The sequence below is a fragment of the Lingula anatina genome, chromosome 3 (assembly GCF_051362555.1).
Source record: "Lingula anatina isolate TDL-2025a chromosome 3, LinAna3.0, whole genome shotgun sequence".
NCBI classification, from domain to species: domain Eukaryota; kingdom Metazoa; phylum Brachiopoda; class Lingulata; order Lingulida; family Lingulidae; genus Lingula; species Lingula anatina.
In genome coordinates, this window is record NC_141769.1 from 14,056,258 (window position 1) to 14,083,389 (window position 27,132).

Sequence of the window (27,132 nt, forward strand, 5' to 3'; positions counted from 1 at the left end):
ATGGTTGCCACACGTGCAAAGTCAACAAATTGTCATCTGTTTTTTGTCGTGTACCACATCAAAAATGACTTTTACAATAACACATTATATAATTAAATCAAGTTGTAATGTTACAATAGGCATGTCATTCTTATAATCTAGTGTGAATGGAAAGCCACTTTTCATAGAATGAAGTTCAAGTCTTCTACTTGCGTTATGTGAAACACACTTCCGGTATTGGAAGTACGCATGTCGTGAGAGCACATTGCCTTAGAAATTTGTATCATTTTCGTTTGTTTGTACACATTGTTTAGTGGTGAAATTAAGTTATGATAGATAGGAAAGATGGGAAAACCCAAGAAAGGCAGGAAAGCACGCGACGAGGAAGAGCTGTAAGTATTAAATCTGACTTCAACCTGTTCTCATGAATAGCGCCTTGTCTTCACGCTAGTTGTGTGAACATCATACAAAATCTTGCCAACAGCTGTTCAGAAGGTTTTTAATGTATACGTAATTAAATGTTTAACTAAGACCATGATTTTACCCAGGTAATTTTCTTTATAGCATATACGTAAGAGGAAGACATTAACTCGTTCTGCTGGCATGTTTTAATAATTTATGTTGGAGCACACCATGAGGTGATGAATGTTATTTTATTGTGCAATGATAACTTAAGTTGACAGTATTGGGAGAGGCCTTGTCAATAATAAAAGGGTTCATTTTATTTTGTTACGTTTCAGTACATCAATCACTTAGGAGTTTTTATTGAAGATATATAAAATCCTATGGTCACAATATTTTTTATATGTTACATAATTGATAAATTGCCACTGACAGTTTCTCAGCAGGATCATTAAAATAAAACAAAGGAAGGTTCAAGTAGGTCCAGATCCATGTATGTCATTTTCTGATGTTCCTCCTGTTGGATTGGTCTGTGCCAAAAACATTTGACCTATTGGCCCTTTCAGACGTCTGGAGCTAATAATTTGCTTGTGCAGAGAAGGAACAAAGGACCCTATCAATCACAGACCTACCCAACTACCAGATTCGGGACCGAATGATCCTGAATTCACCGGTAGATCAGACCACACTACCCGTTTTCAAGGTGTGTGTCAGATCGCATTACACAGTATCAGACGCGACACCGTTCTTGCCTAGTATGCGATGTGATAGTGACGATTCTCAGCGGGGTTGAAAAGCATTGCATCACCACTCAAAATTTGTTCGGGGTTCAGGGTGTTATTCCCCTTAACGAAACTATGCTATGACTCCTATCGATACTCTCCTATACCTTTACTCCGCCTCGTTGGTTTTGGAATGATTGCTTGGAAACTGTTTTTTTCAGGGTACTGAAATTTACAATAAAGTTTTAAAATTAATGTTGCACTTTCACCAAAAGGGAGTAATAATGTTGGGTAATAACAGTGCAGGGACATACAGCAATTTTACTTTGTTAACCAAAAAAAATCGCTAAAATTTAACTGGTCCAGCTTCAATTGTACTGGTGGCTACATTCTTTTTAGTACCCGCACTATAACTTTAGCACCCCCAAAGTATTGATAACTGAAGACTTGAATGAAGTTTCATGCAGTTACTTATCATCTCTGTACATCTGTGAACTTATCATCTCTGTACATCTGTGATTTTTCCTATGTGCAGTGAAATTGCTTTATCAGTTTTAACTACAATCTACTAACAGATTAGAGGCCAGAAGTTTTTTGAAACAGATATGAGGTGATTCTTTTCATCAGACTGTCCTTCCACCTGGTTAGCCAAGTTAATTTTGACCAGCACCCCTCACGGGCATCCATCTGATAACCATAGGAGACTCACTAACAACACTTTATAAAAAGATTATGCTTTCATTTTTAGGGACGATGTGGCTGCAGAGTTGGAGGCCATGTCTCTGGAGATGAACTTGGGCAAGAACAACGATGAAGATGACAGTGTACAGAATGGTACAAATGAACCAGTTAAAAAGAAGGAGAAGGTACATGCTGGAAAAGTTGACTGAGAATCTCTCATCTGTCTCATGCAGATTGTGAATGTGGGCAGTTCGTTTTGAATGCCTTCGGGTACTTGAAATGTTCAAAATTCACTGTGTCATAACAATTTTTTATTTGATAGATTTTTGTTTTCGTCATGGATCAAAAACATCTCTTCTGAAAGATCCTGTGTTCTGTTTGTTTTATAAACACAAATTAGATAATATCAGTTAATAATATTCATAATTATTTACAGAAAAAGAAGAAAAAAGCTGAGGTCGTGGAAGAGGAGGATGAAGAAGATCCTGACATAGCTGCTTTAGCCAAAGCAGCAGGCAAGGGCAAAGCTAAAACTAAACCCCAGAAAAACATGATGTCTGCCTTTGAGTTGCTTGACATGGAGGAGTCAGATGAGGGGGTTAGTCAATTTATTATGTGCAGTTTGATTTGTAGTAGAGTTTCGGTGTGAAGATCATTTAAATTTTATTTTTCTGATATCATCATTTTTCCTAGCATTTGATGATTAGTTTACTTGTACTGAGAACTATCTATTATAATGCAGCTATCATTTTAAATTTTATTGCTAATGTATAATATAATTGTGAAATAATACAAAATATTATGATGATTGTAGATTTCGATAGTATTAGTATATATACATATATATATGGTTATAATATTGTGATATAAATTCTTATTTCCAAATGCAGTCAGAAGCAGACAGTGAAGACGAAAAGAAAGTGGAGAAGAATGATAACAAAAAGGAGGCCGACAATGTTGACTCAAAAGTATCAAATGATAACAAAGCTCCACAGCAGAAGAAAGGGAAAAAAGACAAAAAGAAACAACATAAACAAGAAGAGGAAGACATTGATGCAATCCTTGCTGCCCTTGAAGAGCCTTCAGAAAAACAAGAAGGAAAGAAAAGCAAAAAAGAGAAAAAGAAACAGCAACAAGAAGAAAATGAAAACAGAGAATCTAGTGTAGAAACAGAAGTAAAAACAGAGGAAAGATCTCAAATTAATGATTCCTCTGAAGTGACAGAGCAGGGTAGTGAAGATGTAAAAGATGTAGATAAAACGGAGGAAGAAGGAGGCAGCAAAGCTAAAGATGTTGAGGAGGACGAAGGGAAATTCCATGTAAAGACAGCAGCTGAAAAGAAAAAGGAGAAGAAAGAAAGAGAAAAGAAGAAGAAATTACAAGTTTGTATTAATCATTTATCAGAAGTGTAAGATTCTTGATAAACGTGATGTATCATTAACAGGGATTTTCTCTATGAACTGTCTGTTTGGGTTCTCCCAATGTTTTGAAAGTCATACTGATTATTTAAAAATTATTCTGATGATACCTAATAGAGGGAGTTCCCATTAGTATTATTTATATAACATTCTTATCCATGCCACAACCTATTCCTATTTCTTATTTTTCTGACAGGAAAAGGCCAAGAAACAAAAGTCAGCCTCAGAGGCTCCGTCAGAGACGATAACTGCTCCGGAACCAGAAGCAGCTGCAGCAGATGCAGAAATGAAACCAGAATCTACACCAGACGAAGAACACAAAGCAGATGGAGAGGATGCCAAGGAAGAAGGTACAAGTCTTAATAGTTTGACTTTGGGGGATGGTAATATTTCAGTTCGTATTATACAGTTACACTTCCCATGAAATACAAAAGTAATCAATCAACTTGCACCGTTTTGGTGCATGTTACTCTGCATCATGTGTAAGATACTATAACTATACTGTCTCCCAAACATAAGAGGTGTTCAAGGCATGTAATGCAAGAGGGTGGCACTGTATTAACATGCCTAACGAGAGAAAGTACTGGTATTTGGCCAAAAAAACACCTCTAAACCAGAATAAAGTGTATATCCCCATGTCCGCATAATATCTCTAGGTATATGTTTCATTACTACCTATTTATGAAAATAGAGTATGCTAAGAGATGAAATTTTTAAAAGTGATATTTAATTGTATTATTCCTTAACATTACGTGTGCATTTTCTTTAAAAGGTGAAGAAGGAGAGGATGGTGACAAGAAGAAGAAAAGGGACAGGAAGAAAAAGAAAGGAGAAAAAGAAAAGGAAGAAAAGAAAAAGAAACCAAGTGCCCAGGTAAGGGTTAACATTCTAATATAGAAGTTTGGGATATGGCTTTAATGATAGAGTATGAAGTTCATCAGGTATTTTCGTAGCTATAAGGATATGAGAGCCTAAAAAAATATTTCAACCATCACAGAAACTTTTCAGTCGACTTGTAACAACAGTGTTGAAGGAAATGTTTATCTTCTTTTCTGTTTTATTCTTTTGAAAAATTAAATTTTGTTTTAAAAAATGAAACTGTTATAGTTATCTGTGTGTATGTGACCAGGTGAGGGCAATGCAAGAACAGCTCAAAAAGATGAAAGAAGAGGAAGAACGTCTGAAACGTGAAGAAGAGGAGAGGATACGACAGGAAGAGGAAAGAATAAGATTAAGGGAAGAGCAGGTAAGTTATGTTGTAAGTTAATAATAAAATAACCATAACATAATAACCACACACCTTAAAATAACAGATAAGAGAGCTTACATTTTAATTTATACAACTTTTCTCCAATTTAAGGAGCCTTTTTTCACAAACAGCTTTAGATCAACATTATTGACATGATAAAATCTCTTGTTCTTGCATTTGTGCCTTATGATAATCATAGTTTCTTAAGATTTATCCTTTATGAGAATTATAATTTGAAAAATTATATGAGTTTTCTCAATTTGATTTACTACTGTTACCCAATCTGACCAATATAAAGGACAAACACAGAAGTGTTTGCTCGAAATTTTGCTTACATACCACATTTATTAGAAAGTCACATTATTTAATAAAAAGAATGTCATCATAGTTAGATATTGAAGTTAATCAGCAATTAAATTTTACAAATTTAAATGTTGAAAAATACGAGTCAAGGATTTAAAAAAGTTCAAACGAACATCACATTGCTCCCTTTTTTCAACACAGAAAAGGCTGGAAGAGGAGAAAAAGCAGAAAAAGAAGCAAAAAGAAAAGGAGAGAAAAGAGCGCCTTAAGCAGGAAGGCAAGCTGTTGACTGAGAAGCAAAAGCAGGATCGAAAGAGGGCACAGCAGATGTTGGAAGTGATGAAGCAGCAAGGTAAAAACAACAATTTTCTTACAAATAATGTTAGGTTAAGCGTGAAATTTGTTAATATCCCCTTTGGCAAATCACTGTGCAAAATATTTACTTAAAAAATCTGCTTCATTGTTACAAATGAATTGTTTTACCTTTTTGAGCCGAGTTCTTGCTTGTATGAGGCATGTTTATACTCCAGAATATTATTTAACAGATATAAGTTTCCAGATAAAAAATGGTGTTATTTTTATTGTAGTTTTGTCAATTATGAGGTAAAGATCAATATGTATTAGTCCATAATTGACTGAATTACTCATTATTTTCATAATTTGGGTGCTTTTTAGGTATTGAGATTCCAGAAGCTCCTGATGCAAAGGAAAAGAAGAAACCTCGTTATGAAAGGCTTAGAAAAAAGAGGCCAGGACAGCAAGAGGAAGGTATGTAAAGAGTGCTTTATAATATTGGATAGCAAGCTCATCCAATGGATTGTGTTATCCATAGGCTAGCGCTATCCAATATTAATGAAACTGGGCCCAGATGTTTGTGTAACGATTTCCTCATCTTATTTAGAAAATTATAATATTTTCTCTAAATATGTGCTATTTTGTTAAATTTAAAATCCTTTAAAACTGATAGAAAAAGAGCCAGACACACCAACCTCAGAAGCTCCTGAGTCACCAACCTCTGAGACAGCTGCTGATATGCAGACTGAAGAAGAAACTAAAGCTGATGAGGAAGAGGAGGTAGAAGAAGAGCCCAAAGATGCCTGGGATGTAAGCAGTGAAGAGGAAGAGGAGGAGGAAGAAAAAGTTGACAAAAACATTAAGGAAGGTAAGAAAAAATTCTGATTAGTAGGGGGTGCATCTGCTTTTTTGTTTTAAGTTGATAAAAGGGAACAATTTTCAAGTGACATTAACTGACATACATTACACATTTTTGGCAGTGTTGTCTGGGAAGTACATTAAGAAACTGATCCTTTCAGAAACAAAAAGTAAAAAAGTGTCAGAGTCTAAGGAAGAAGATGAGGATGAGGAAGAGGAAGATGATGAGGACGAGGACGAGGAGGATTCTGAGGAAGAAAGTGAGGAAGAGTCTTCAGAGGAGGAAAGTGATGAGGATGTAGACCCGAAGGAGAAAGCTTGGGCCAGAATTCTGGTAAGAACTATAAGAAAATTGGATGCTAGAGCTGTGGTAGACGAAGAATTCCTTGACACAGATTCATTTTCCTTGTCTCATAATAATTGATACAAGAGTCAAGAAATAACACTTGTCAACATATCTCAAATATAGACAAAGAAAAAACATCATAGAAAAAAATGTACCTTATCTATATTATCTATAATAATAACAGCTGCCAATAGGTCCCCTCATGAAAAGATTACATGCTTATCAATTTTTTTTTTAATGTTTATCCATGTCTGCTGGCACAGAGATATGTATCACTGACCTAGAATTCTCTTTTCTTTAGAAATTCAAAGAAGAAGCAGAGGCCAAGAGGTCTGTGGACTACCTGAGAGCACCTGTTGTATGTGTGTTAGGCCATGTAGATACAGGGAAGACGAAGATCTTAGACAAAGTAAGTGGGGCATGTGGTAAATGACGTCACCAAGCCCTACTATCACAAAAAAAAAAAAAAAAAAACTTAAAATCAGTTCCCTAGCTGTAACACTGTTCCTGATATGGTAAGATGTGACCATGTAACATTGGTGAAAAAGATGTTAGCCACTGGAACTGATTGAAGTTTTTTAGTGAAATTGGGGCCAAGTGCAGAAAATGTTACTTGACTTTGAAATTTTTCATAACTTAAAGCAGTTTTTAATATATTAATTGAGGTAGCCGTGTGATAATTCTGACAATTTTGGTAACGCATTGAACAGAAATCTAACTTGAACAGAAACCAATTAATCACAGGTGAGGCACACACTGGATTAGATTGAATAACCTTCTGTTTGCTACTTCTGTGTTTCTACAGTGACAAAGGTTTCATCCTCATGCTGCAAATGCAGTAGTCAAGTTGAGGTTTCTAAAGGGCTGCACCAATGTTATTTCCGATTTTTGCTTGATGACACACAGATATTTACTGATTATTCATCTGGGATTTTTCAAACTAGCTAATGATATGTGCTTGTGTATCTTAGTGGATGGTAATATTTTAAAAATTTAATACCATTATTAGCTCCGTAGAACCAATGTCCAGGACGGAGAGGCAGGTGGTATAACACAACAGATTGGAGCCACCAACGTGCCAGGGGATGCCATCCAGAGAGCCACTTCTATGTGCAAAGAGGTGAGATCACATCTGCTTGTGCAATATTAAAATAACAAGATTTAAAGAAATGGTCAGAAATTATATTTTTAATTTTAATTATATCCCAAAACATTAATTTGTACAGATAAGAACTTGAAATTTGCCTCAAAATTTTGTTTGATACTGAAGCAAACCATAGGGTATAACTTTTGTAAGGCAATTTTTACCTCACTGTATTGTGTTAAAATTTTTTTCATTAGTACCACCAGCGTGTACGCTGGCGGTACTCATGGTTTTAGTCCCGACCCGTCTCGTCCGGCTCCGCCGGCTCCGCGTACTGGCGCCGGATACAAGTCACCGTTACCGCTTCTCCTCCTAGACCGCAAGGACCCCTGTCTCCATCTCTTGGATTTAGGTCACATATAACCTCAACTTGAACCCCCAGGTTTTTTTGTCTCACTCGGTGCATTAACCTGGGCGTGACGCTCGTTGAAATGCACCCTTGTCAAAATTTTTGAAAATTCAATGCCAATTATCTACCCTACGGAAGGAATTATGGGAAAAATTTCTACAGACGGCTTCCCAAAAGTCATATGTGTAGATTTCAAATATGCCCTTGGATTTGACATTTGACCTTTATTTCAAGGTCAAACGGGCCAAAATTTTCAAAAAGATGAAATTTTTTACAAAAAAAATATTATTTGCGCTGTTATTCAGACACTACACAGACTTAACCAATAATATTATTGGAAAGTGTTACCCTTTGGGTCATCTTTCATCTCCGTGAATTTGGGGTCAATCGGTGCATTTTCACGGGAGAAGCGGCCATAAGATACCGAAACTGAAAACTGTCTCTAATTCGGGAACCGTTAATGCTAGCGACCCATTCTTTTTTGCATTTTGTAGAGCATGTAAAGCCCAACATTGCAAATGGTCTCCGTTTTTTTGTATTTCATACGGTTTTCGTGTTATGCTGTATTAAAAAGTACATTGTGGTGGCACATTATTGTAACTCAGAATTGTAACATTATATCTCCAAAACTGGCAGAGATAGGTCAATAGTTACTATTAAAGTTGAATAGGAAGTCACATACTGGCACTTTAACAGTGACCATAAAATTGACCTTTGACCTACTTTTCACCATGAATTGAACTTTGCAAATTTTCGTTCCCTTTTATCTCCAAAACTGGCAGAGATAGGTTCATAGTTACTATTGAACTTGAATAGGAAGTCATATACTGGCAATTTACTGTGACCTTAAATTTGACCTTTGACCTACTTTTTACCATGAACTGAACTTTGCAAATTTTTGTTTCCTTTTATCTCCAAAACGGGCAAAGATACGCCCATAGTTACTATTGAATTTGAATAGAAACTCATTAGAGGCAATTTACTGTGACCTTTAAATTGACCTTTGACCTACTTTTCACCATGAACTGACTTTTGCAAATTTTCATTCCCTTTTATCTCCAAAACTGGCAGAGATAGGTCCATAGTTACTATTGAACTTAAGTAGTAAGTCATATACTGGCAATTTACTGTGACCTTAAAATTGACCTTTGACCATCTTTTTACTATGAACTGAACTTTGCATATTTTCTTTCTCCTTTATCTCCAAAACTGACAGAGATAGGTCCATAGTTACTATTGAACTTGAATAGGAAGTAATACACTAGCAATCTGTGACCTTGAAATTGACCTTTGACCTATTTTTTATGATGAACTGCTTTTTGCATGTTTTCAGGCCTTTAAATCTGCAAAATTGGCAAAGAAATGCCCATGGTTGCTATTGAACTTGAATAGAAATTCATATAGTATGATATTGAAATTGACCTTTGACCTACTTTTTCACCATGAACTGAGCTTTGCATATTTTCTTGCCTCTCATATCTTTAAAACTAGCAGAGATGTGCCCCTTGTTGCCCCTAGGTTTTCTCTTTTGTCAGCATATATGCACCACTGACAACACTTTCCAAGGAAAACCAATAGGCCTTTTGTCTAGAGAATACAGGAGTGATCAAGGGTAGGAAAGTGCAAGTCAATTCGAAAATCTGCTTGATTGTACCATTTTTAGTTATATTTTTTTTGCATATTTTGAGAACTCTTCTTGATTGCATCTTATAGAGCTTGTCAAGCACAAGACTGGTGATGGTGTCCCTTTTTGGAGGGGGGGGGGTCCATACGAATGCGCTTACTCCAGCTGGTGGTACAATATCCGGAGGCGGTATCGCCTCTCTGATCCTCTAGTTAGTGAATTTGTAATCCATTATATAAAATAACTTTTTTATGTACAGACACAGATGTGTCTGTACATATTGCCATCACCTGCGTCTGTCGTCGCCGATGCCGATGCCGATGCCGATGCCGATGCCGATGCCGATGCCGTCGCCGTGCACTTTCCTTGTAAACACGATAAGTGGAAGGCAGTTTTACTTTTTGGCTTTATATTAACAGAGCTGATGAATATTCATAAAACGCAGGTCAAGTTCGAAAATCAGCATGATCGGGCCATTATTGTAGAAGTTATGCTGTTTTTTCACTTTTCAGCATATTTTTCACATTTCCTCAGATTCAATTCTTAGGCATGTTAACAGTCTCATTATTAAACTAATAAGATACGTAAAAGTTTTTGTTTGACATTTCCTGCATCTTTACAACATTGTTAGTTGATTTTGTAAAAATGATGGTAAACTTGTTATCGTGTATTGTGTAATAAAGTGTCAAAAATGGAAATAAACTCATATCATTGCAGTTTGTCAGATTCAATCATTCACTATGTTCAGAATCTCAGAATGGAAGAAATTGGACATTTAACACTGCTTTATTGATATTTTTCCCATCTCATCAATTTTCTTAGTTGATCATATAAAAATGGCAGTAAACTGTTAATTTTGTTTTATGTTAAAAATTGTTAAAAATGGGAAAAAAAAACATTTCAGAACAGTGCTGTCTTGTTTACATTTTGGCATTTTCAAGTTGTGACTTAGAGGTTCCATGGGCCTGAAGACCTTTGCTAGTCACATTTTCTGAATATCCATGATACTAATATTTTATTATTAAAAATTGATGGTCATTATGCTGTTAAACATTATGTAATATTGCATCAAAATTTGAAAAAAACCTATTTTGGGCACTGCTCCCATGATGACCATTTAAGAAAAACCATGTCACTTACTGTTCTCAAACAGTACAGTAAATATATATATAGGTGTGTCTGTACATATTGCCATCACCTGCGTCTGTCGTCGCCGTCATCGCCGTCGCCGGTGCCGTGCACTTTCATTGTAAACATGATAAGTGGAAGGCAGTTTTACTTTTGGGCTTTATATTTACAGAGCTGATGAATATTCATAAAACGCAGGTCAAGTTCGAAAATCAGCATGATCGGGCCATTATTGTAGAAGTTATGCTTTTTTTTTCACTTTTCAGCATATATGCAACACTGTAAACACATTCCAAGGAAAACCGATAGGCCTGTTGTCATGAAACTCACAGGAGTAATCTATGTTACTAAAACGCAGGTCAAGTTCGAAAATCGGCATGATGGAGCCACTATTTTAGTAGTTATGCTGTTTTTTCATTTTTCAGCATACATGCAACACTGTAAACACAATATAAGAAAAACAGATAGGCCAATTGTCATTAAACTCACAGGAGTGGTCAATCTTACTAAAACACAGGTTGAGTTCGAAAATCAGCATAATCGGGCCATTATTTTAGAAGTTATGCTGTTTTTTCACATTTCCTCAGATTAAATTCTTAGGCATGTTAACAGTCTCATTATTTAACTAATAAGACATGTAAAAGTGTTTGGTTGACATTTCCTGCATCTTTACAACATTATTAGTTGATTATGTAAAAATGATGGTAAACTTGTTATCGTGTATTGTGTAATAAAGTGTCAAAAATGGAAATAAACTCATATCATTGCAGTTTGTGAGATTCAATCATTCACTATATGTTCAGAATCTCAGAATGGAGGAAATTGGACATTTAACACTATTCTATTGATATTTTTCCCATCTCATCAATTTTCTTAGTTGATCATATAAAAATTGCAGTAAACTGTTTATTTTGTTTTATGTTAAAAAATTATTAAAAATGAAAAAAAAAAAACATTTCAGAACAGTGCTGTCTTTGTTTACATTTTGGCATTTTCAAGTTGTGACTTTGAAGTTCCATGGGCCTGAAGACCCTTGCTAGTCACATTTTCTGAATATCCATGATACTAATATTTTATTATTAAAATTGATGGTCATTATGCTGTTAAACATTATGTAATATTGCATCTAAATTAAAAAAAAAAAACTATTTTGGGCACTGCTCCCATGATGACCATTTAAGAAAAACCATGTCACTTACTGTTCTCAAACTTACAGGAAAGAAACATGGGACTAAAATACAGCTTCAGTAGGCAATGCAGTCTGTTTGGTAATTCTTACTGCCAGTTAAACGGTTTCACATATTGGCATTTTCAAAGTGTGACTTTGAAGTTCCACGGGCTTGTTTATTATTGCATCAAAATTGGCAAAATGACCTCTTTTGCATCCTTTTTTCTGTTATTTTGTCTGTACATTTGACAGCTTTGCTGCCTTGTTTACAGTTTTCAAAACAAGAATTTAAAATTCCTGGATTGCTGATTATTGACACTCCTGGTCACGAGTCTTTCAGGTATGTGAAAGTTTTATGTACCTAGTATAGGAATACACTCTTGCATTTATTATATCTTCTTGGCATTTGTAAGTCTGAGTGCCTAGTTGTCAGAGTTTGAGCATGGTGATTAATGGTAATCTTCATTTTCCCTTCATTTGAATTAATTTCCTATAAATAAATAAATAAATATGCAGATGGAATTGATTGTTTAATGCTTACAGTAACCTTCGATCTCGTGGCTCCTCCCTCTGCGACATAGCCATCTTGGTGGTAGATATTATGCATGGATTAGAACCTCAAACACTGGAGTCCATTAATCTGTTGAGGGACAGGAAGACACCTTTTGTAGTAGCTCTGAACAAGGTGGGTGACTATCTAGTTAAATTTTATGATAACTGCATAAAGAGAAATTAAGAGTAAGTAAAAAGAGTGTAAGTATAAAGTTTGTTACTACTAAGTAGGTCAGAGAATGATGCCTCAAAAACCATAAGTTTCGAAGTTTTCAGAGCTGATGCCTTATCAAGTTTGTATTACAAAAGTGTTTTCTTATATTAATGCATTTGATAAAAGGCTGCTGCACACTTGCCAGATTTTTGCCTTGTTAGGCTTCTGCAAAAAACATGATTTATAAAATTGAGAAATGTTTGTTTAACATGGATAAATTATTTTCAGATTGATCGTTTATTCCAATGGAAGAGCAATCCAAATAACGACGTTCAGAATACAATAAAGAAGCAGAGTAAGAACACTAAAGATGAATTTGATGAAAGAGTCCAGGAAGTTATTGTTCAGTTTGCAGAGCAGGTGAGAAAAGACCTGTAACTTTATTATGTGTGTCATCAGCCACCTAGTTTTCTAGAGAAAAGGTTGTATAAAGGTCAGTGTATTAAATAAAATTAGAAAGGATTGTTATAATATAAATAAACGAAAATTTGGAACAGATGTTTATTTAAATGAGTTATATAATTAATGAATTTCTTTTTTTATAGATGATAATGTAGTTATTAATCCTTGTAGGTATGCATTGTATTTTGTCAGATAATAATTTATTGACCAAATAATCTGAATCAGTTCTTGTCCTGTTTAATTATGGTACATGATTTCAGAGTCTCAATGCTGCCCTGTTTTATGAGAACAAAAACCCTCGCGAATACGTGTCCCTGGTCCCCACATCTGCTCACACAGGGGACGGCATGGGGAACCTGCTGGCTCTGATCTGTGAGCTAACACAAACCATGCTGGCAAAGAGAATCTCCTACAGTGAAGAGCTCCAAGCTACTGTCATGGAGGTACTCTTAATTGATCATAGGTGGCAGCACTGTACAGCGCAGCATTCAAAATGAATAACAGCAATCAGTCATATTTTCAGTGAATTGATTACTTTAAAGAATTAAATTCATAATTCATTACTCTTGAATTATTTCATGTGAAAATACCAAGGAATATAATGTTTGTTGCAAAAATTTTTTTTAATTTAAATTATGCAAGATGTGCTTACTATTGCAGTAACAGCTTTAAGAACAGTGATAATGAACAGGAATAATACATTTTAGGTGAAAGCCATCCAGGGTTTAGGTACAACCATTGATGTGATATTAGTGAATGGTAAACTGGAGGAAGGTCAGACGGTTGTGGTCCCTGGAACAGACGGTCCCATAGTCACACAGATACGTGGTCTGCTCATGCCACCAGCCATGAAGGAACTGAGGGTCAAGGTAGGTTTGGCTTAAAGTTTATTATTTTTTTATTTATTTATTTATTTATTTATTTATTTATTTATTTATTTATTTATTTATTTATTTATTTTAACTTATTGATTAATTTATTTTACTCACTAACCATGGGCATGAAGGTTTTGTTGGGCAGTGTGTCTAATGTTATTGTTTTTTTTTTTCTGTGATTAACCGACCTTGTAAGATGTATGTAATTGGAAGCACTGGTTGCAGATGCACATATGCACATGTGAAAGTGTAAAAGTACATAAAGTCTCACTATTTATCAGAGGATGATTCGTTTCTGTTGCAGAACCAATATGAGAAGCAGAAAGTAGTCGTGGCAGCTCAGGGAGTGAAGCTGATTGCCAAGGACCTAGAGAAGACTCTAGCTGGTCTGCCCCTGTATGTGGCCAGGTATCCAGATGAAATAGAGATATACAAGGTAAAGAGAAATAAAAATGAAATACATATTCATTTTGTTTTGCTTAAGAGTTAATCATTATAAATTAGAAATCATCCTGTGAAACTAAAAAAGTATGAAAATATTTATGATTAACTGGAAAATTACAGGAAATTTGATGCATTAATTTTTGGTCATATCATGTTTGTGATAATGTGAATGAAATTTCTTTACTTAAATATGCTTAATTGACAAAGCAAATATGTCCCCATGTATGCAGTGTAGTGATGACTCAGGCTAGAGTTTCAGACCTGCTGCCCTCTAGTGAGCAGCTGGATGAGGAAAACTTACCTCACTGAACATTGCATTTAATTTTTTCTTTTTCGATTTCATTTATTGTAGCTGAAATTGAACCAGGTCAGACAAAGATGGCATAGTTAATATTTATTGAGATATTAAATCAATACATAAGATAATTCTCATTATTTGTTTTTGTCATTCCAATTTTGGCCAAAGAATGGCAGTGTATCAAATCCCATTAAGTCTATTTTAATGAATATATTCTGCCATTTCCAGGAAGAACTGGCCAATGCCCTGAAGGATGTTCTTGGCTCAATCAAGTTGTCTGAGCGTGGAGTGTTTGTCCAGGCATCCACCTTGGGCTCCTTGGAGGCTCTGCTGGAGTTCCTTAGGACATCGAAAATACCTGTAAGTTTCTAAAAGATGTTAAAATGCTGATGTTCCTAGAAAGTAATTCAGCATATTTTGATAATGGCTAATTTTTTTATTCATTTTGACAGAAAAAGGAAAAATCATTGCCATGCAGTACTGTCTTTAATTTGTTAATGGACAGAATTAACCCAACCCAATTCATGATAAAGTATTTACACCACAATATATGACATAGTATTTAGAAACATCTTTGCACAATTACCCTCCAATTTGAAGTTAGAAAAAGTACTGTTTATAAGCCAATGCATTACTTTTGCTCCCATATCTCAACAAATGCAGCCAGCTTGACATGATGCCCCACGGGCAGCTTTCACTTTCTTGATATATGTGTTTATAACATGAAGTCAGAGAGGGCCAGGTAGTTGGTCAGACCCTGACCATGCAAGCATGTGCTCTCTCAGTGCCTGTGTCTGCCAAGACAAACTAATCTGGTGGAGTTTGTGAACCTTGTGTAGTAATTTGGCCTTCCTGTGGAAAGGGTAACCCAATCTTTAAAGTCACTTACTGCAAATGACTCATAGGGTGCGTTCACATTCGAGTCATCTAGATCGCTTCTCGCTTGATCTTAATGATGTTAGCGCCAGCTTTACTATTTAAATTGCATTAACTTGGTACCCCTTCTTTCAATATAAAGTACTGGTTGCTGAGTGTTATGCTGTAGACCAAGTGGCTTGATTATGGGTGATGTTAAGTCTAATCCTGAATCTTTTATATCCAAAATGTACTGTCAGAGAGAATTAACTTCTTTGGGAGTTAAGGGATTGGACCCCACCCCCCCATTCCCACCCCCCAAAAATATAAATAATAAATAATAATAATGATAATGTTTGACATACAGACTAACACATCTCCATTGCTTAGAACCAAAATATGTTTGAAACGTTTTTTAAGATAAACATTATTGATCATTCAAACCAAAATAAGAGTAAAATTTTATGTTATAGAAATTTCCATAAATGTCTTGTAAAATTTTGTTAAAGAAATCTGGTTATCTTCTTTTATTGCTTCGACTGAGTTTCCACCAATACACTGTAACATGTTTCTGTGTTGTACTTTAAGTTAATGAAAGACTGCAAATTTAGAAAAAATGATATTGTAGGGAGAAAAAACGAGCATTTATTGCACATAATTAAGTGTTTTTTTTTTCTTGCAATAGGATCCATTTTTTAGTTATTTACAATCACGCATTGCTTTAAAGATAATATACTTTTTCTTTTAGTTCTGTTGCTACTTTGCTCTAGATATTTTTTTGCTAAGTTTTTTCTCTGATTTGGCAGTTTGTCATCAAAGGCCTATTTGGTTGATAAAGACTGCCAACAAGCGGGCACGTCAGAGCAGTGCTCTTTCACAGAATTACTGTTAAGTAAGGGTTAGTTTACATGTACAATTTTACTAGAATGTCACTTCTTTTTTTGCATTATTACAGCGAATTTCAAACAGAAAGCACAAATTGTGCATTTGAAGGGTCGTAACATTTGTGAAATTTTATTCTCTGCTTCCTTTTTTTGCTTTGCTCAGAGGACAAGCGGTCCTTTTCTTACTTCATTACAGCTTGTTAATAGATGTAAATGGCTTTTAACGCGGGGTGTGGCATTGGTTCAATCATCAAAAGAAATGGAATTGGAAACTAGGCATAAGTTTGTGGCACTCCAGTTAACTCTAGGCGGGTAATCCCCAGACATTTGGTTCTTGTTTTCTTCACCAAAATGGGAGGCGAAGTTTTGAACAATCATACGAACCTTTTGATTACACACAGGAGACAGGCTGTTTTTTATGTTGCTGTGTACTTCATAGATGCAAAGTGAATTTGAAAAAATATATAAAATTATAAGTATTCTGAGATTTTGAGTTTTTCTCTTAATTTTTATTGCAAATTAAATGTTTTCCTTTAAGTGTTATTCATATGTTATATTTAAATATGTTACTCTTTTAGTTAGTTTTTTTCCCTTAGTAATGAAAATGTATTTTCAGTTACATTTTTTTTTATGTAAAAGAAATTTTAAAAATTCCAACCAAGGGTAATGAAAGAAGTTGGGGGTAAAGCTATATCAGAAAATATATTACTACAAGAGATACATAATATATTTTATATATTTACTCTTTTAATTGTATTATTAAAAAAAAAAGGGATTGACAAAGGAAATTGTCTGAGAAAATGTGACTAGAAGAGGTCTTTTTAGTTTCTACCCTATAATTGTGTAAGTGGAGAAAAGGAAGTGGATGTGAGGAATCAATTCACTGTTCTTACAACATGTAACTAGAGAAAAGGAAGTCCGTGGCCACGGTCAGTGCACGTTTTCATTCTCCTGGCATGGAGCTTTTAAAATGCAGGTGCAATTTCAAACTGTTTATTTTAGACTGCAGATTTTATCTGAATAGTTGAATGGGGAACTGTTACTTCTGTCCTGTCGTGTGCTCCGCGTGAGCTGTTGACTACCACTTAGACAGGTGGCATGGCAGCTGCACAAATTGCCATAAAAAAAGGAAAAAATTACATCTTAGTTAAATTGGTGGGTGGTGAACTTTTGATACTACCTTTTATCCAGTATTTTTTAAGGCTTCTTTTTTTCAGGAAATTGCCGTCAGATTTTGAGCCAAATACAACTTTTAGTGAAATATGCAATGAAAAATCTCATTTCAATGAAAAAATAGTTGAAAATTTTGTTGAGTTGGTAGCCATTTTTTGCATGCAGTCATTTTTAGTAATCTGAACTCCCAATCTTGGAAGTCATCCATATCGCAATAACTTGGATAGGTGCAGATGAAGGCTGTTTAAATGGTGACACTTATTTTATGGATCAGTTGCTGTAATTGTAACCTAAATTATGGCGTGATATGGTTGCAAGTTGATGAGAACTCTGCCTGTTATTAATGAATGACTGGCAAAATTTTTTGTCTGTAGAAATAGCTTTGGAACATAACACTGCTGTCTGCTGATATCACTCATCAAAACAACTAGGGCAAATATCATTAGTTTATCGTTATATAAAACTAAAAATTTATACTTTCCTTCACTCACTTTTGTTGGAAAAAAATAATTCCTCGTGTCATTGAAATTTATATTTTGATCTGTAAGATTACTATGTGGAAATGAATAGATCTATTATGAACTGGCTACTGTTTCTTAACTTTATCTTTGATAACCAAAAACATGATATGAGAAATGATCCAAATAAGCCACATCTTTTTTTTGAAAATTCTAGTATGCAGGTATCAACATTGGTCCTATACACAAGAGAGACATTATGAAGGCATCTGCCATGTTGGATCACGATAGTCAGTAAGTGGAAAACAATCACAGTCATATTATATTGGCATAATATCACTATTGTTTTAGTTGAAATCAGTTTATGAATATGAAAAGTTTCATAAATTTGATAGTGATTGGCTGGTTGGTTCGAGAAATGCCAGCATCACAGCCAAAATGCCTTTTTAAGAGATTGATTTTTATTGAAAATTGCATTAAGCTAATATGGCCTTTGGCTTGTAGGGCTGAAATTCTGGTAATGATTTTTTCAAGTATAATTCAGGAGAAGCATAATAACTTTTTTATATAAGTGTTATTAATTGTTATTTATTTATTTATTTCAGATATGCAGTAGTTTTAGCATTTGATGTTAAAGTGGACAGAGATGCACAAGAGATGGCAGACAGTCTGGGTGTGAAAATCTTCTCTGCAGACATCATCTACCATTTGTTTGATCAGTTCATGGCCTACAGAGAAGAACTGAAAAAGAAGAAACAAGATGAGTTCAAACATATAGCTGTGTTCCCCTGTAAACTCAGGATTTTACCGCAGTTTGTATTCAACAGTCGCGACCCTATTGTGTGTGGAGTCCAGATCGAGGCTGGTTTTATTAAAGAGGGGACACCATTATGTGTACCTAGCAAAGAAGTAAGTTTACGAAGTCAGTGTTGTAGTCCATCCTAATTTTTCTTGCAATTTAAGAAACTTTAGACATTTTCCTTTCAAAAAGTTACAGATATTTTTTCTTCTTTTTTCTTCTTACTTTCCAATGTGCAGTATGTGAAGTATTATCCAGAACCATTGCAGGCTTACTGCAATTTGTATGACAAGCATTGCTTAAGAATCCCGACTTTTAACTCGTTTAGTTTTACGTTATTTTGATACAAATAATGGACTTAACAAATCTACAAAGATGACACATTGCATTCTCTTCCCTACCACTGGTACTGGCCACTGATGTTTCACCTCATTTTACACTAAAAAAACTTGTCCTGTCAGTGGACAAGTGCAACATCAGTTATCAACCCACAGGAGGACTTTGTCACCATAGTCCTTCAAGATTTGTGATGATTGAGGTCCACTCATAGATTCAAACAATATTTAACATCAGTGTTTTAATCCAGCATACACATGCGCATAGCCTTCTCCACGAGTTCTAATATCTGTAAGCTTTATGCATATGTAGAACATAATATATAGAGAATATTTTGAATTATCTCTACTGGGAGCAGATACTTTTGTTATATATATGGCTACATTGATATAATTTGGTTAGAGCAAGGTTTAAAGGGAAATTCCGACAGCTGATACTATTAATGCTACTGAAGTTAATGTACAATAGCTGTATGGAATGCCTTAGTCAAGGGAGAAAGGAAAGGAGGGAGAATTTCTGCAATTATCACAAGTAAAATGAAGATGTTTGAAGGAAGTTCTTGTTTTAAGTAAATTCCTCGCTTTGACCCCCAGGTTGCTCCATCCGACCAACATAAATGCTCTCTTTGAAAATGTTGTGGTTAGGAATTCTTCAACCTTTCCCCATTTCCTGGTGCCTTGTTTTCCCTGGCATGGTTCATTAGGTGCACTCTGTTAGTTTATGGACCAAATCATGCCATCTCTGCATTGAAGGTAGCTTCTGCATAGGTGGTTTCCCCTAGGTTTTGGCAACATCTCTGTTTTTTTTTTTTTTTTTTTTTTTTTAATTCTGTGTTACTTTAGTTACTTAATGAAGTTAGCCCCTATTTAAATATTACTGACTTGGAGTTATTGCATTCTTAGAGTTGGAGTCACTATGATGGTTTTCTTCATTGGTTTCAATGCTTTATTGAGATGGCCATGGATGCATGGTTGCTGAAAGAAAAAGGGGAGCAGTACAATTAAATGTTAACATTGAATAAGAAAAAAGCAATTTTGCAAAAATGGAAAAGTAATATCATTTTGTGCATGTGCTATGTCTTTCATTCTTGCAATTACTTCCTGATGCAAAGGTGTGCATTCTTTTGTTTGTGGGTGCCACTGGGTGGGCATTCTCTCACAAGGATGCTAATATGCTTCTTGCCATATAGCAAGTGACTGTAAACACTTACATCGTGAAGTGTGTCCAAAGGATGGGGAAATGACCATTTAAACAGACAGCTGTATTACTGAAAAATCACAGTGTATCTGGGACGGTGGGAGTCCAGGCAATCAACCATTTTGGTCCTCTGATGACCACCGAGTCCAATTTTCTGGGTCAGAGTTATCCGTGCGTTTGCGAGAGCTCTGTTGTTGTTTCCCGCTGACCCAGGGGGAAATGTATCCCTTCTCCAGACATGACTTTTGATTGGACGATGTTGTGCACTACGCCATTCACTGCAGAGCAAGGGCAGGCTGCATGAGGAGGTGGTTTGGACATCTGGTTCTTATGCTTCAGCTGATAAAAGAAAATTTCTATTAATTACCAGGTCAGATTAGACAAATAAGTTTTGTTTTCTTATCCAATCAATGTAAATTGAAGCAGCCTATCTAAACTACAGGCAGAAAAGGATTGTTTGAATATAAAAAAGGCTTTTTAAATCTCCTTTTCTCAAATGCAGTTAATTCAGTAAAAAAAAAGCTAGTCTGTACCCCAAGTCCATTTCTCTCCATCTCTCTCTCTATCTCTCTCTTTCTGAAACGGGAAATTAGTAATTGGCGGAGAACTTCTTTTTTCATCTGTTTTCAGTGATTTTTTTTTCTCTTTTTGCTAGAATTTCACATGGAACACTTCTTGTTTTTTTTCTCCCCAGCCAGCTGGTACTTTTAACCAGTAAACAAGGAACTGCGTGTAAGGTTGCTAACCTTACACAACTGATTAGCCAAATGTTGCAATGCACCGTAAACTTTTTCCTTTCACCAACAGAAAATATCACCACTGAAACTTAAACCAACAGCAAAGAATTCTCCATGGAGTTATTACAAATCTTTCCAAATTCCTGTTGATTTTTTCCTCCATAAGCCATAAAAAAAAGCACCATGGCAGAAACCCAAACTGACTGCAAGGGATGTCTCACTGATGGTTTCTGGTTGTAATTCTTCCATTCATTGACTAATGTTAGTGTAGGTACATGCTTAACTGAATTGAAGTCATGTGTTTTGCTTGTTTCCAACTCGTCGGCTGCAGTGGTGGCCACAAAATGTTTTCACTTGGATTTCCTGTTTCTTGGGGTGCTGGTGGCTTGATATTTTTGTTTTCTTAACAGGATAACTTTTTTCTTCTCTATTTATGTCCTTTTTTCCTGGACAAATATTGAAATAATGTGGTTTCTGTACGTCGAGTATATAGTTTTTTAAAATAGGAAGTTTAAACAGTTTTTTTTTTCCTATTTATAAAACAGTCGTGCCCCCCCTCCATGCACAAATGTTTACTTCTGGACTTTTCCACCCAGTTGTTGCCATGCCCCTGTCTGTGTGTTTGTGTTGCTAGCAAGCACAGGAAATAACAAATTCTCATATAATGCTGGTACAGGACAGTAAATCATAACCATTGCCTCTGTGTCGGGTGATGAACTTATTTGACAATCCAGGGAAGTTTGATACAATGTTACAAATATTTCTTCTTTGTTTTATCCTCAATTGATGAGACTTAAACAGGAATTGTTGTGCCACAGGTAACGAGATGTCAGTAAAGTTATTGCAGGTGACTGTAACAATGTTTGAAATGTATATTTTTAAATTTTACATTTCTTTGACACTGATTTTGTTTTCATACCTCACTATTGACCACCTTAGCAGACTTTTATTCTCCTTCTTATTACTAGTTTTACGCCAAATCATTATGAAAGTAGCCCCCAAAAATATATTTTATGTATTTTGCAGCCCACTATATTTTTATCAGCTTCAGTGAAAAGTCATACGCATTTGGCAGAAGTATCATAAATATTGCACATGCACACACACACACACACTCACAAATGCCAGCATGAGTCTTTCTAAATTCACCTGGTCACATATGTAGTATGTTACATCGCATGGTTACCAACTCAAACCATTGAAGTGTATTCTGGACAATATGACCACTTATCTTGTAGATTTATTTAATTGCTCAGGTTTATTTAACCTTTACTATTACAAAATTACACAACTATTCAAACTATATCTCATGTTCGATATATTATCCATGGCCTTAGCTCCGACAGAAGTGACTTCTGATTCTGGTACATTATTTTTAAGCATCTAGTCAAGCCAAAAAATATATATACATATTTAAAAAACATTAAGTTAGAGTTACAAGTTTTTTTTTACCATTTCAGTTCCTAGAGGTAGGTCGCATCTCTAGTATAGAATACAATCACAAGCCAGTAGAGAGTGCTAGGAAAGGACAGGAAGTTTGCATCAAGATAGAGAACATCCCGGGAGAAACTCCCAAACTTTTTGGGAGACATTTTGATGAAACCGACTTACTAGTCAGCAAGGTAAGTAGGCAATATCATGAAGATGGGTTTAAGATTTAGCCATCAAGATGACAAAGGAAAAGAAATGGATTCTTAAGTTTTGTTTAGTGCTAGTTATATTGGTCTGAATCTGTTGCTTTTGTATTATGTCAAAATCATTTGAAATATTTAATCTTAAGAGTTCCTCAGCCCTTTATGTTGAATATGACATAAACATGCTTTTTTTTTATAAAAGAATGAGAATTTATTGATTCATGTGCCAACTTTGTATGACATGCAAGTCATGGGCAAGTGTCGGTCAAAGAAGATGAAAGTGTCAAGATATATTCATAGAGTGGGGGTTACCTAGGCGCCCCACCGAGCTTCAGAGCTTCATTTCTTGTGAATTCATTTGGTTGCCTGGTGGCACATTTTACCTGTATAAAAAGTCCTGTCTGAAATCTCCTCTGAACACTGCCATTGATGATTTGATTCCTTATCAAACATGTTTCAAATTACAGTGTCACTCTTTTTCATTTTATGCATCCATTTCAGCTTAATTTGAAATTTGGTAAGCTTTTTACTAATATCCGGAACATTGGTCTCAGCTTAGCGGACATATTTTGATCATTTTCTTTGACAAAAGGGTAAATGGTTCTTCAGTTTCAGGGTACATGTGAGATTTTCTTTGGCAACTCTTCCATGCCAAGAAGTTGTAGTTTCCAGATGGTAGATTTCCCAGCAATATTAAGATGATACTCTTTTGCGTCACTGATAACAAGATGGCCGCCTACAAAATAAGCTCATCCTGTTGACCCAAGATTTCTCCTGTGTTTTTGTGGCACCTTGTTGTCTTTTGTAGGTGGTTCTTTGCTTTAGGGCAAGCCAGGGTGGAAAATTGAGTTACCCAGGTTGTTGTGCCAGTGTGGCATCTTGATTTCTTTCCTTACTTTTTCTCTTAAAAAAATGTTTGAATATTACACGATTATATAAGAAATGTTTTAAGACTTACTGCATTTTGGTTCCAAGTTGTTTATCTCCACCTGCAAAACCAGGTGAGATTGTTGCCATTCCTCAGAAAAAGTGCGAATTAAAACATTCAAGGTGATTCTCTTATTGGACAAAAAAAAAAAAAAGAAGGTTACCTTCTCTAAGTCAACAACACAGAAATCTGACCAGCAATTAAAGGGAAATGCTACGCAAACACCAAAAATTAGAAAGTGTTTTTTTGAGATGGAATAAACCAGCTGTAATGGCAGGAGACCAATTTCAAGACTGCAAGACATTAATGTAACCCTGACCAGCTCTGACCAGTGATAGAAATAAAGAAAGGGATTAAAACCCTGTTCAAAGCCAGACTAACTTACCAGGAGACCAGTTTTGACACTGTTAAGCACTGTTGCTGCCTGGTGACATCATTTGACCTTTTTTTCATGTTCTAAGTTAATCCACTCGTGAACACGGACATAGGTGAACAGTTGTACTTTTCAAAATAGGAAATTCTCAGCACATTGCAATTGGTCTCCATGAAGCCAATTACCAAGTAGCACGTTTTGGGGATTTTTCCCAGAGTTTTAAAAGAAGATAACTTAACATGATTTGATAAGCTGTACAAAAAGGGGGAAACGCATGCTCCCACCTGTTACACTGGTATTGTTGTTTAGCTGCGAGAATCGGGTTTCCAATGCCTTATATAGTAATTATGGAGTGCATTAGTTCTAAATGGTTTAAAGAAAAGAATCAGCCACACATTGTATTGAATAAAATAGAAGGAAAGTAATTTTGATATTAAGGAAAAGAAATGCACAGGATTTCTCAAAGATTATGTGCTTGGGTGAAGGTTTCGTATTCAAGAACAACTGACACAAATTAAATGGGAAAATTGGTATTTTTGGGGGTTTGGTACATTTTTGAAAATTACACTGTTGCCTGCAGGAAACAGAAGAAAATTATGCGATGAAAGTTGTGAAAATTGACCGATTCTTTTGTACCTCTTGGTCATTAGCTTTTCCTTATTAACCAGAATTGACCATTTAAGTAACAAAATAGACAGGTTAACAAGAGCAAGCTGCCAGTGTGTGAAGTGCTATAACTCCCTGGGATGGTTCACCTGTTCTCTTGCTTGGAGCACTTTCAACCTGGCATGGGAACTCGCACCTCCGTGGCCTGACCCCAACCACCTCCCACCCCAGGCCCACTTTTCACCTTAGCAGGACGGCTCAGAAATGTGTGAACAATCGACAAATAGTTCTTTTCCCAGAGGACATTTTCACAGATTGTTAACATTGTCTTGAGGTTGAGAAAAAGCAGTGGACTTCGAACACCCCCTAGACTTATGGGGCTATCCTCCGGTTTTCGGCCAGATGAAAGGGCTGCTCTCTTTGACGTCCAGACAAGGTGTAAAGAACATTTCCTGGACATCACGTTCACCTGTGTGAGAATGAAAAAGAAATACTTGTAAAATTTGAAGTGAGAAAGGTTAACTCTATTGCAAGTACACCAGGTAGGGCTCTGGTCAAATAGACCTAAGCTGGTATTTATATACCCTGGAATCCAATAATAATCTGGAAATAAAATACTGATATACCTTTGAGAAAGGTTGACTCTGAAAGGTTGAAATATTATTCATCTGTTTGGTACAAAAACATGTTATAAACCAGACTGTATTTTATGCTCATGAGAGAGTTTACCTAAAGGTGGAAGAGCAGTCATATGTGAGTGTTGCACCTCACAGACCAGGTAAATGTGTCTCTAGCTGTGGCACATCCTTAAACAGGTGTCCCAGGTGCTAGGAAAAAAAAGGGAATAGATGTGACCTCTGCAGCAGGCACATGTGACCCCCAACAGTTGCACTCAAGACAAGGAACAGGTGCCTCACTACACATGCTGCACTGTTTACTCTCTTTACTTGCTTATAGCAAGGGACCTTCTGTTTTTCTGCATCAGTGTTCAGTTTTTTTTTTTTGTTTTTTTTTTTTTTTTTTTTTTTTGTTTTTTTTTTCTATGAAACTCTGGGTATAATTTTAAGCATTGAAGACTTTCATGTGGATGAAAGCCCCTGATCTTCCATCTTTCTAAAAATCTGACCTTTTAGTGGTCAAAATGAAGGTGGATTATTTCTTATTCCCTTTAACGTATGTGTTTGTGTTTGGCACACAAGTGAGGAGGCACATTTTAAGAACCTATGTTTTTCACATGCCTGTCAAGCTGTCGGTATAGCTAAAGCTTGCACGTCATTAAGTCACTTGAAGTCTCCTCTGGAAATGGCTTAATTAATATGTAGGCTTATTAGATGGAAAGCAAAGTGATAACAAGTTTACATGGAAAACCAAGTCAATCAAAGTAATTAGGGATGTCCGTGTTAGCAAGAGAATTGTGTCAGTTCCTGGAAATGTGGCCAATCCGTTGGCTTTCTCGTCAAAATCTTTGGCAAAACATCCTGTGCATTTCAGCCATTCTTAGCAGCCACTGCTGGGTGAGGTTTGTGGGATTGGCTGCGCAGCTTTTCATTGATGAAGAAATAACACAAGTTGTGGAGTGATCATAGCGTTTTCAAAGAAATGGAGCAAATGTCAATAATGTTGTTGGAACAAGACGAAAGATTGCCAATGTAGAAATCGAACACTCTTTCCATGAAAAGAGGAATAAGGATTTTCAACTGATGAAAAAGACCTTGTACATGGATCAAAAAGAACAATTTTTCTTTTTTTTTTTATTTCAATCAGCTTTGACAACAGCAACATTAAATTTCAAATGAATTCCTATTTCATGGTATCAAACTTGCTCTGTTTTTCCAATAGATGGCATTGGATTAAGTTTATATTGCTAATGATGTTGGTATCTGTTGTTGTTTTACAGTAATGTCCACATTGTAAAAGAAAAAACAGTTAAATTTTAATATCCATGACATTATAAACAGTTACTTGACCACATGTGGTCAGCCTAACCAGGTAGTGGACACGATCACAAAGGTCACTGCTTAGCTGGTTACACCTGTGATGTCACTGCCACTGTTTCAGAACTGGTTGGTCTTTTACATTGCATCTGCAGACTTCAAAAGATTGTGGTGTACAAACTACATCAACTATTGATATCTTTGGCACCACTATAATGAAATATATATATATATATATATAAGTGCTACTCACATTTATAAATGGCATTCTTTTATTACCCTTGTCTCAGTATCCTAGTATTTAATGTTCTGTAAATGAACAGTAATTTTGTAAGTGCATTTCCTCTTCTTAATGTGCACTGCCTGGCCATATCTGTACCTTGTTGGTGCCTTACACTGATTTCCTCAATGAAAAGGTCATAAAAATCCCTAAGTTATATAGTTGTAGTGTGTTCATTTTCAGTGCTTTAACTGTCCAAGTTTTACTTATTATTGGACACGCGTTTTATGTTTCCAAAAGCTTTTATATTTGTGTATTAGTGTTTTAGTAATCTATGCATATTCATGTTTGATTTCTTTCAACTTGAAGGACCATACCTTTCCATTAAGCCATTGATAATTTCCAACACTAAGTACAGATACGTTGACAAGAGATGCTGCTGTGTATTGATCTATTTCTCAATTCTATATCAGCAATATTAATCAGAGTATTATAAATAAATTATATTGCAAACACATCTGTAAAGATCAACTAAGACAGATTAAAAG

General features: G+C 35.5%; 1 protein-coding gene and 1 long non-coding RNA gene across 2 annotated transcripts in view; one reads left to right on the plus strand and one right to left on the minus strand.

Annotated features, from left to right (window-relative positions):
* The first annotated feature begins 180 nt into the window (after positions 1-180).
* LOC106175370 (eukaryotic translation initiation factor 5B) overlaps positions 181-27,132 on the plus strand; it is a 29,573-nt gene continuing 2,621 nt past the window's right edge. Inside the window, exons 1-23 of the mRNA XM_087008219.1 lie at positions 181-371; positions 1,852-1,969; positions 2,221-2,382; positions 2,675-3,166; positions 3,399-3,552; positions 3,975-4,075; positions 4,332-4,448; positions 4,956-5,106; positions 5,430-5,522; positions 5,722-5,916; positions 6,068-6,240; positions 6,554-6,661; positions 7,262-7,372; positions 11,938-12,005; positions 12,209-12,350; positions 12,660-12,791; positions 13,094-13,276; positions 13,541-13,702; positions 14,013-14,144; positions 14,679-14,810; positions 18,038-18,114; positions 18,426-18,729; positions 22,350-22,511. Coding sequence (XP_086864345.1) covers positions 325-371; positions 1,852-1,969; positions 2,221-2,382; positions 2,675-3,166; positions 3,399-3,552; positions 3,975-4,075; positions 4,332-4,448; positions 4,956-5,106; positions 5,430-5,522; positions 5,722-5,916; positions 6,068-6,240; positions 6,554-6,661; positions 7,262-7,372; positions 11,938-12,005; positions 12,209-12,350; positions 12,660-12,791; positions 13,094-13,276; positions 13,541-13,702; positions 14,013-14,144; positions 14,679-14,810; positions 18,038-18,114; positions 18,426-18,729; positions 22,350-22,511 — 3,516 coding nt within the window. The 5' untranslated portion in view covers positions 181-324. The remainder of the gene's footprint in view (positions 372-1,851; positions 1,970-2,220; positions 2,383-2,674; positions 3,167-3,398; positions 3,553-3,974; positions 4,076-4,331; positions 4,449-4,955; positions 5,107-5,429; positions 5,523-5,721; positions 5,917-6,067; positions 6,241-6,553; positions 6,662-7,261; positions 7,373-11,937; positions 12,006-12,208; positions 12,351-12,659; positions 12,792-13,093; positions 13,277-13,540; positions 13,703-14,012; positions 14,145-14,678; positions 14,811-18,037; positions 18,115-18,425; positions 18,730-22,349; positions 22,512-27,132) is intronic.
* On the minus strand, positions 19,755-26,599 carry LOC106175373 (uncharacterized). Its single transcript, XR_015333411.1, has 4 exons — positions 25,160-26,599; positions 20,686-24,899; positions 20,166-20,491; positions 19,755-19,929 (listed from the first exon to the last, which is right to left on the minus strand). It is a non-coding gene; the product is annotated as an uncharacterized LOC106175373 (long non-coding RNA).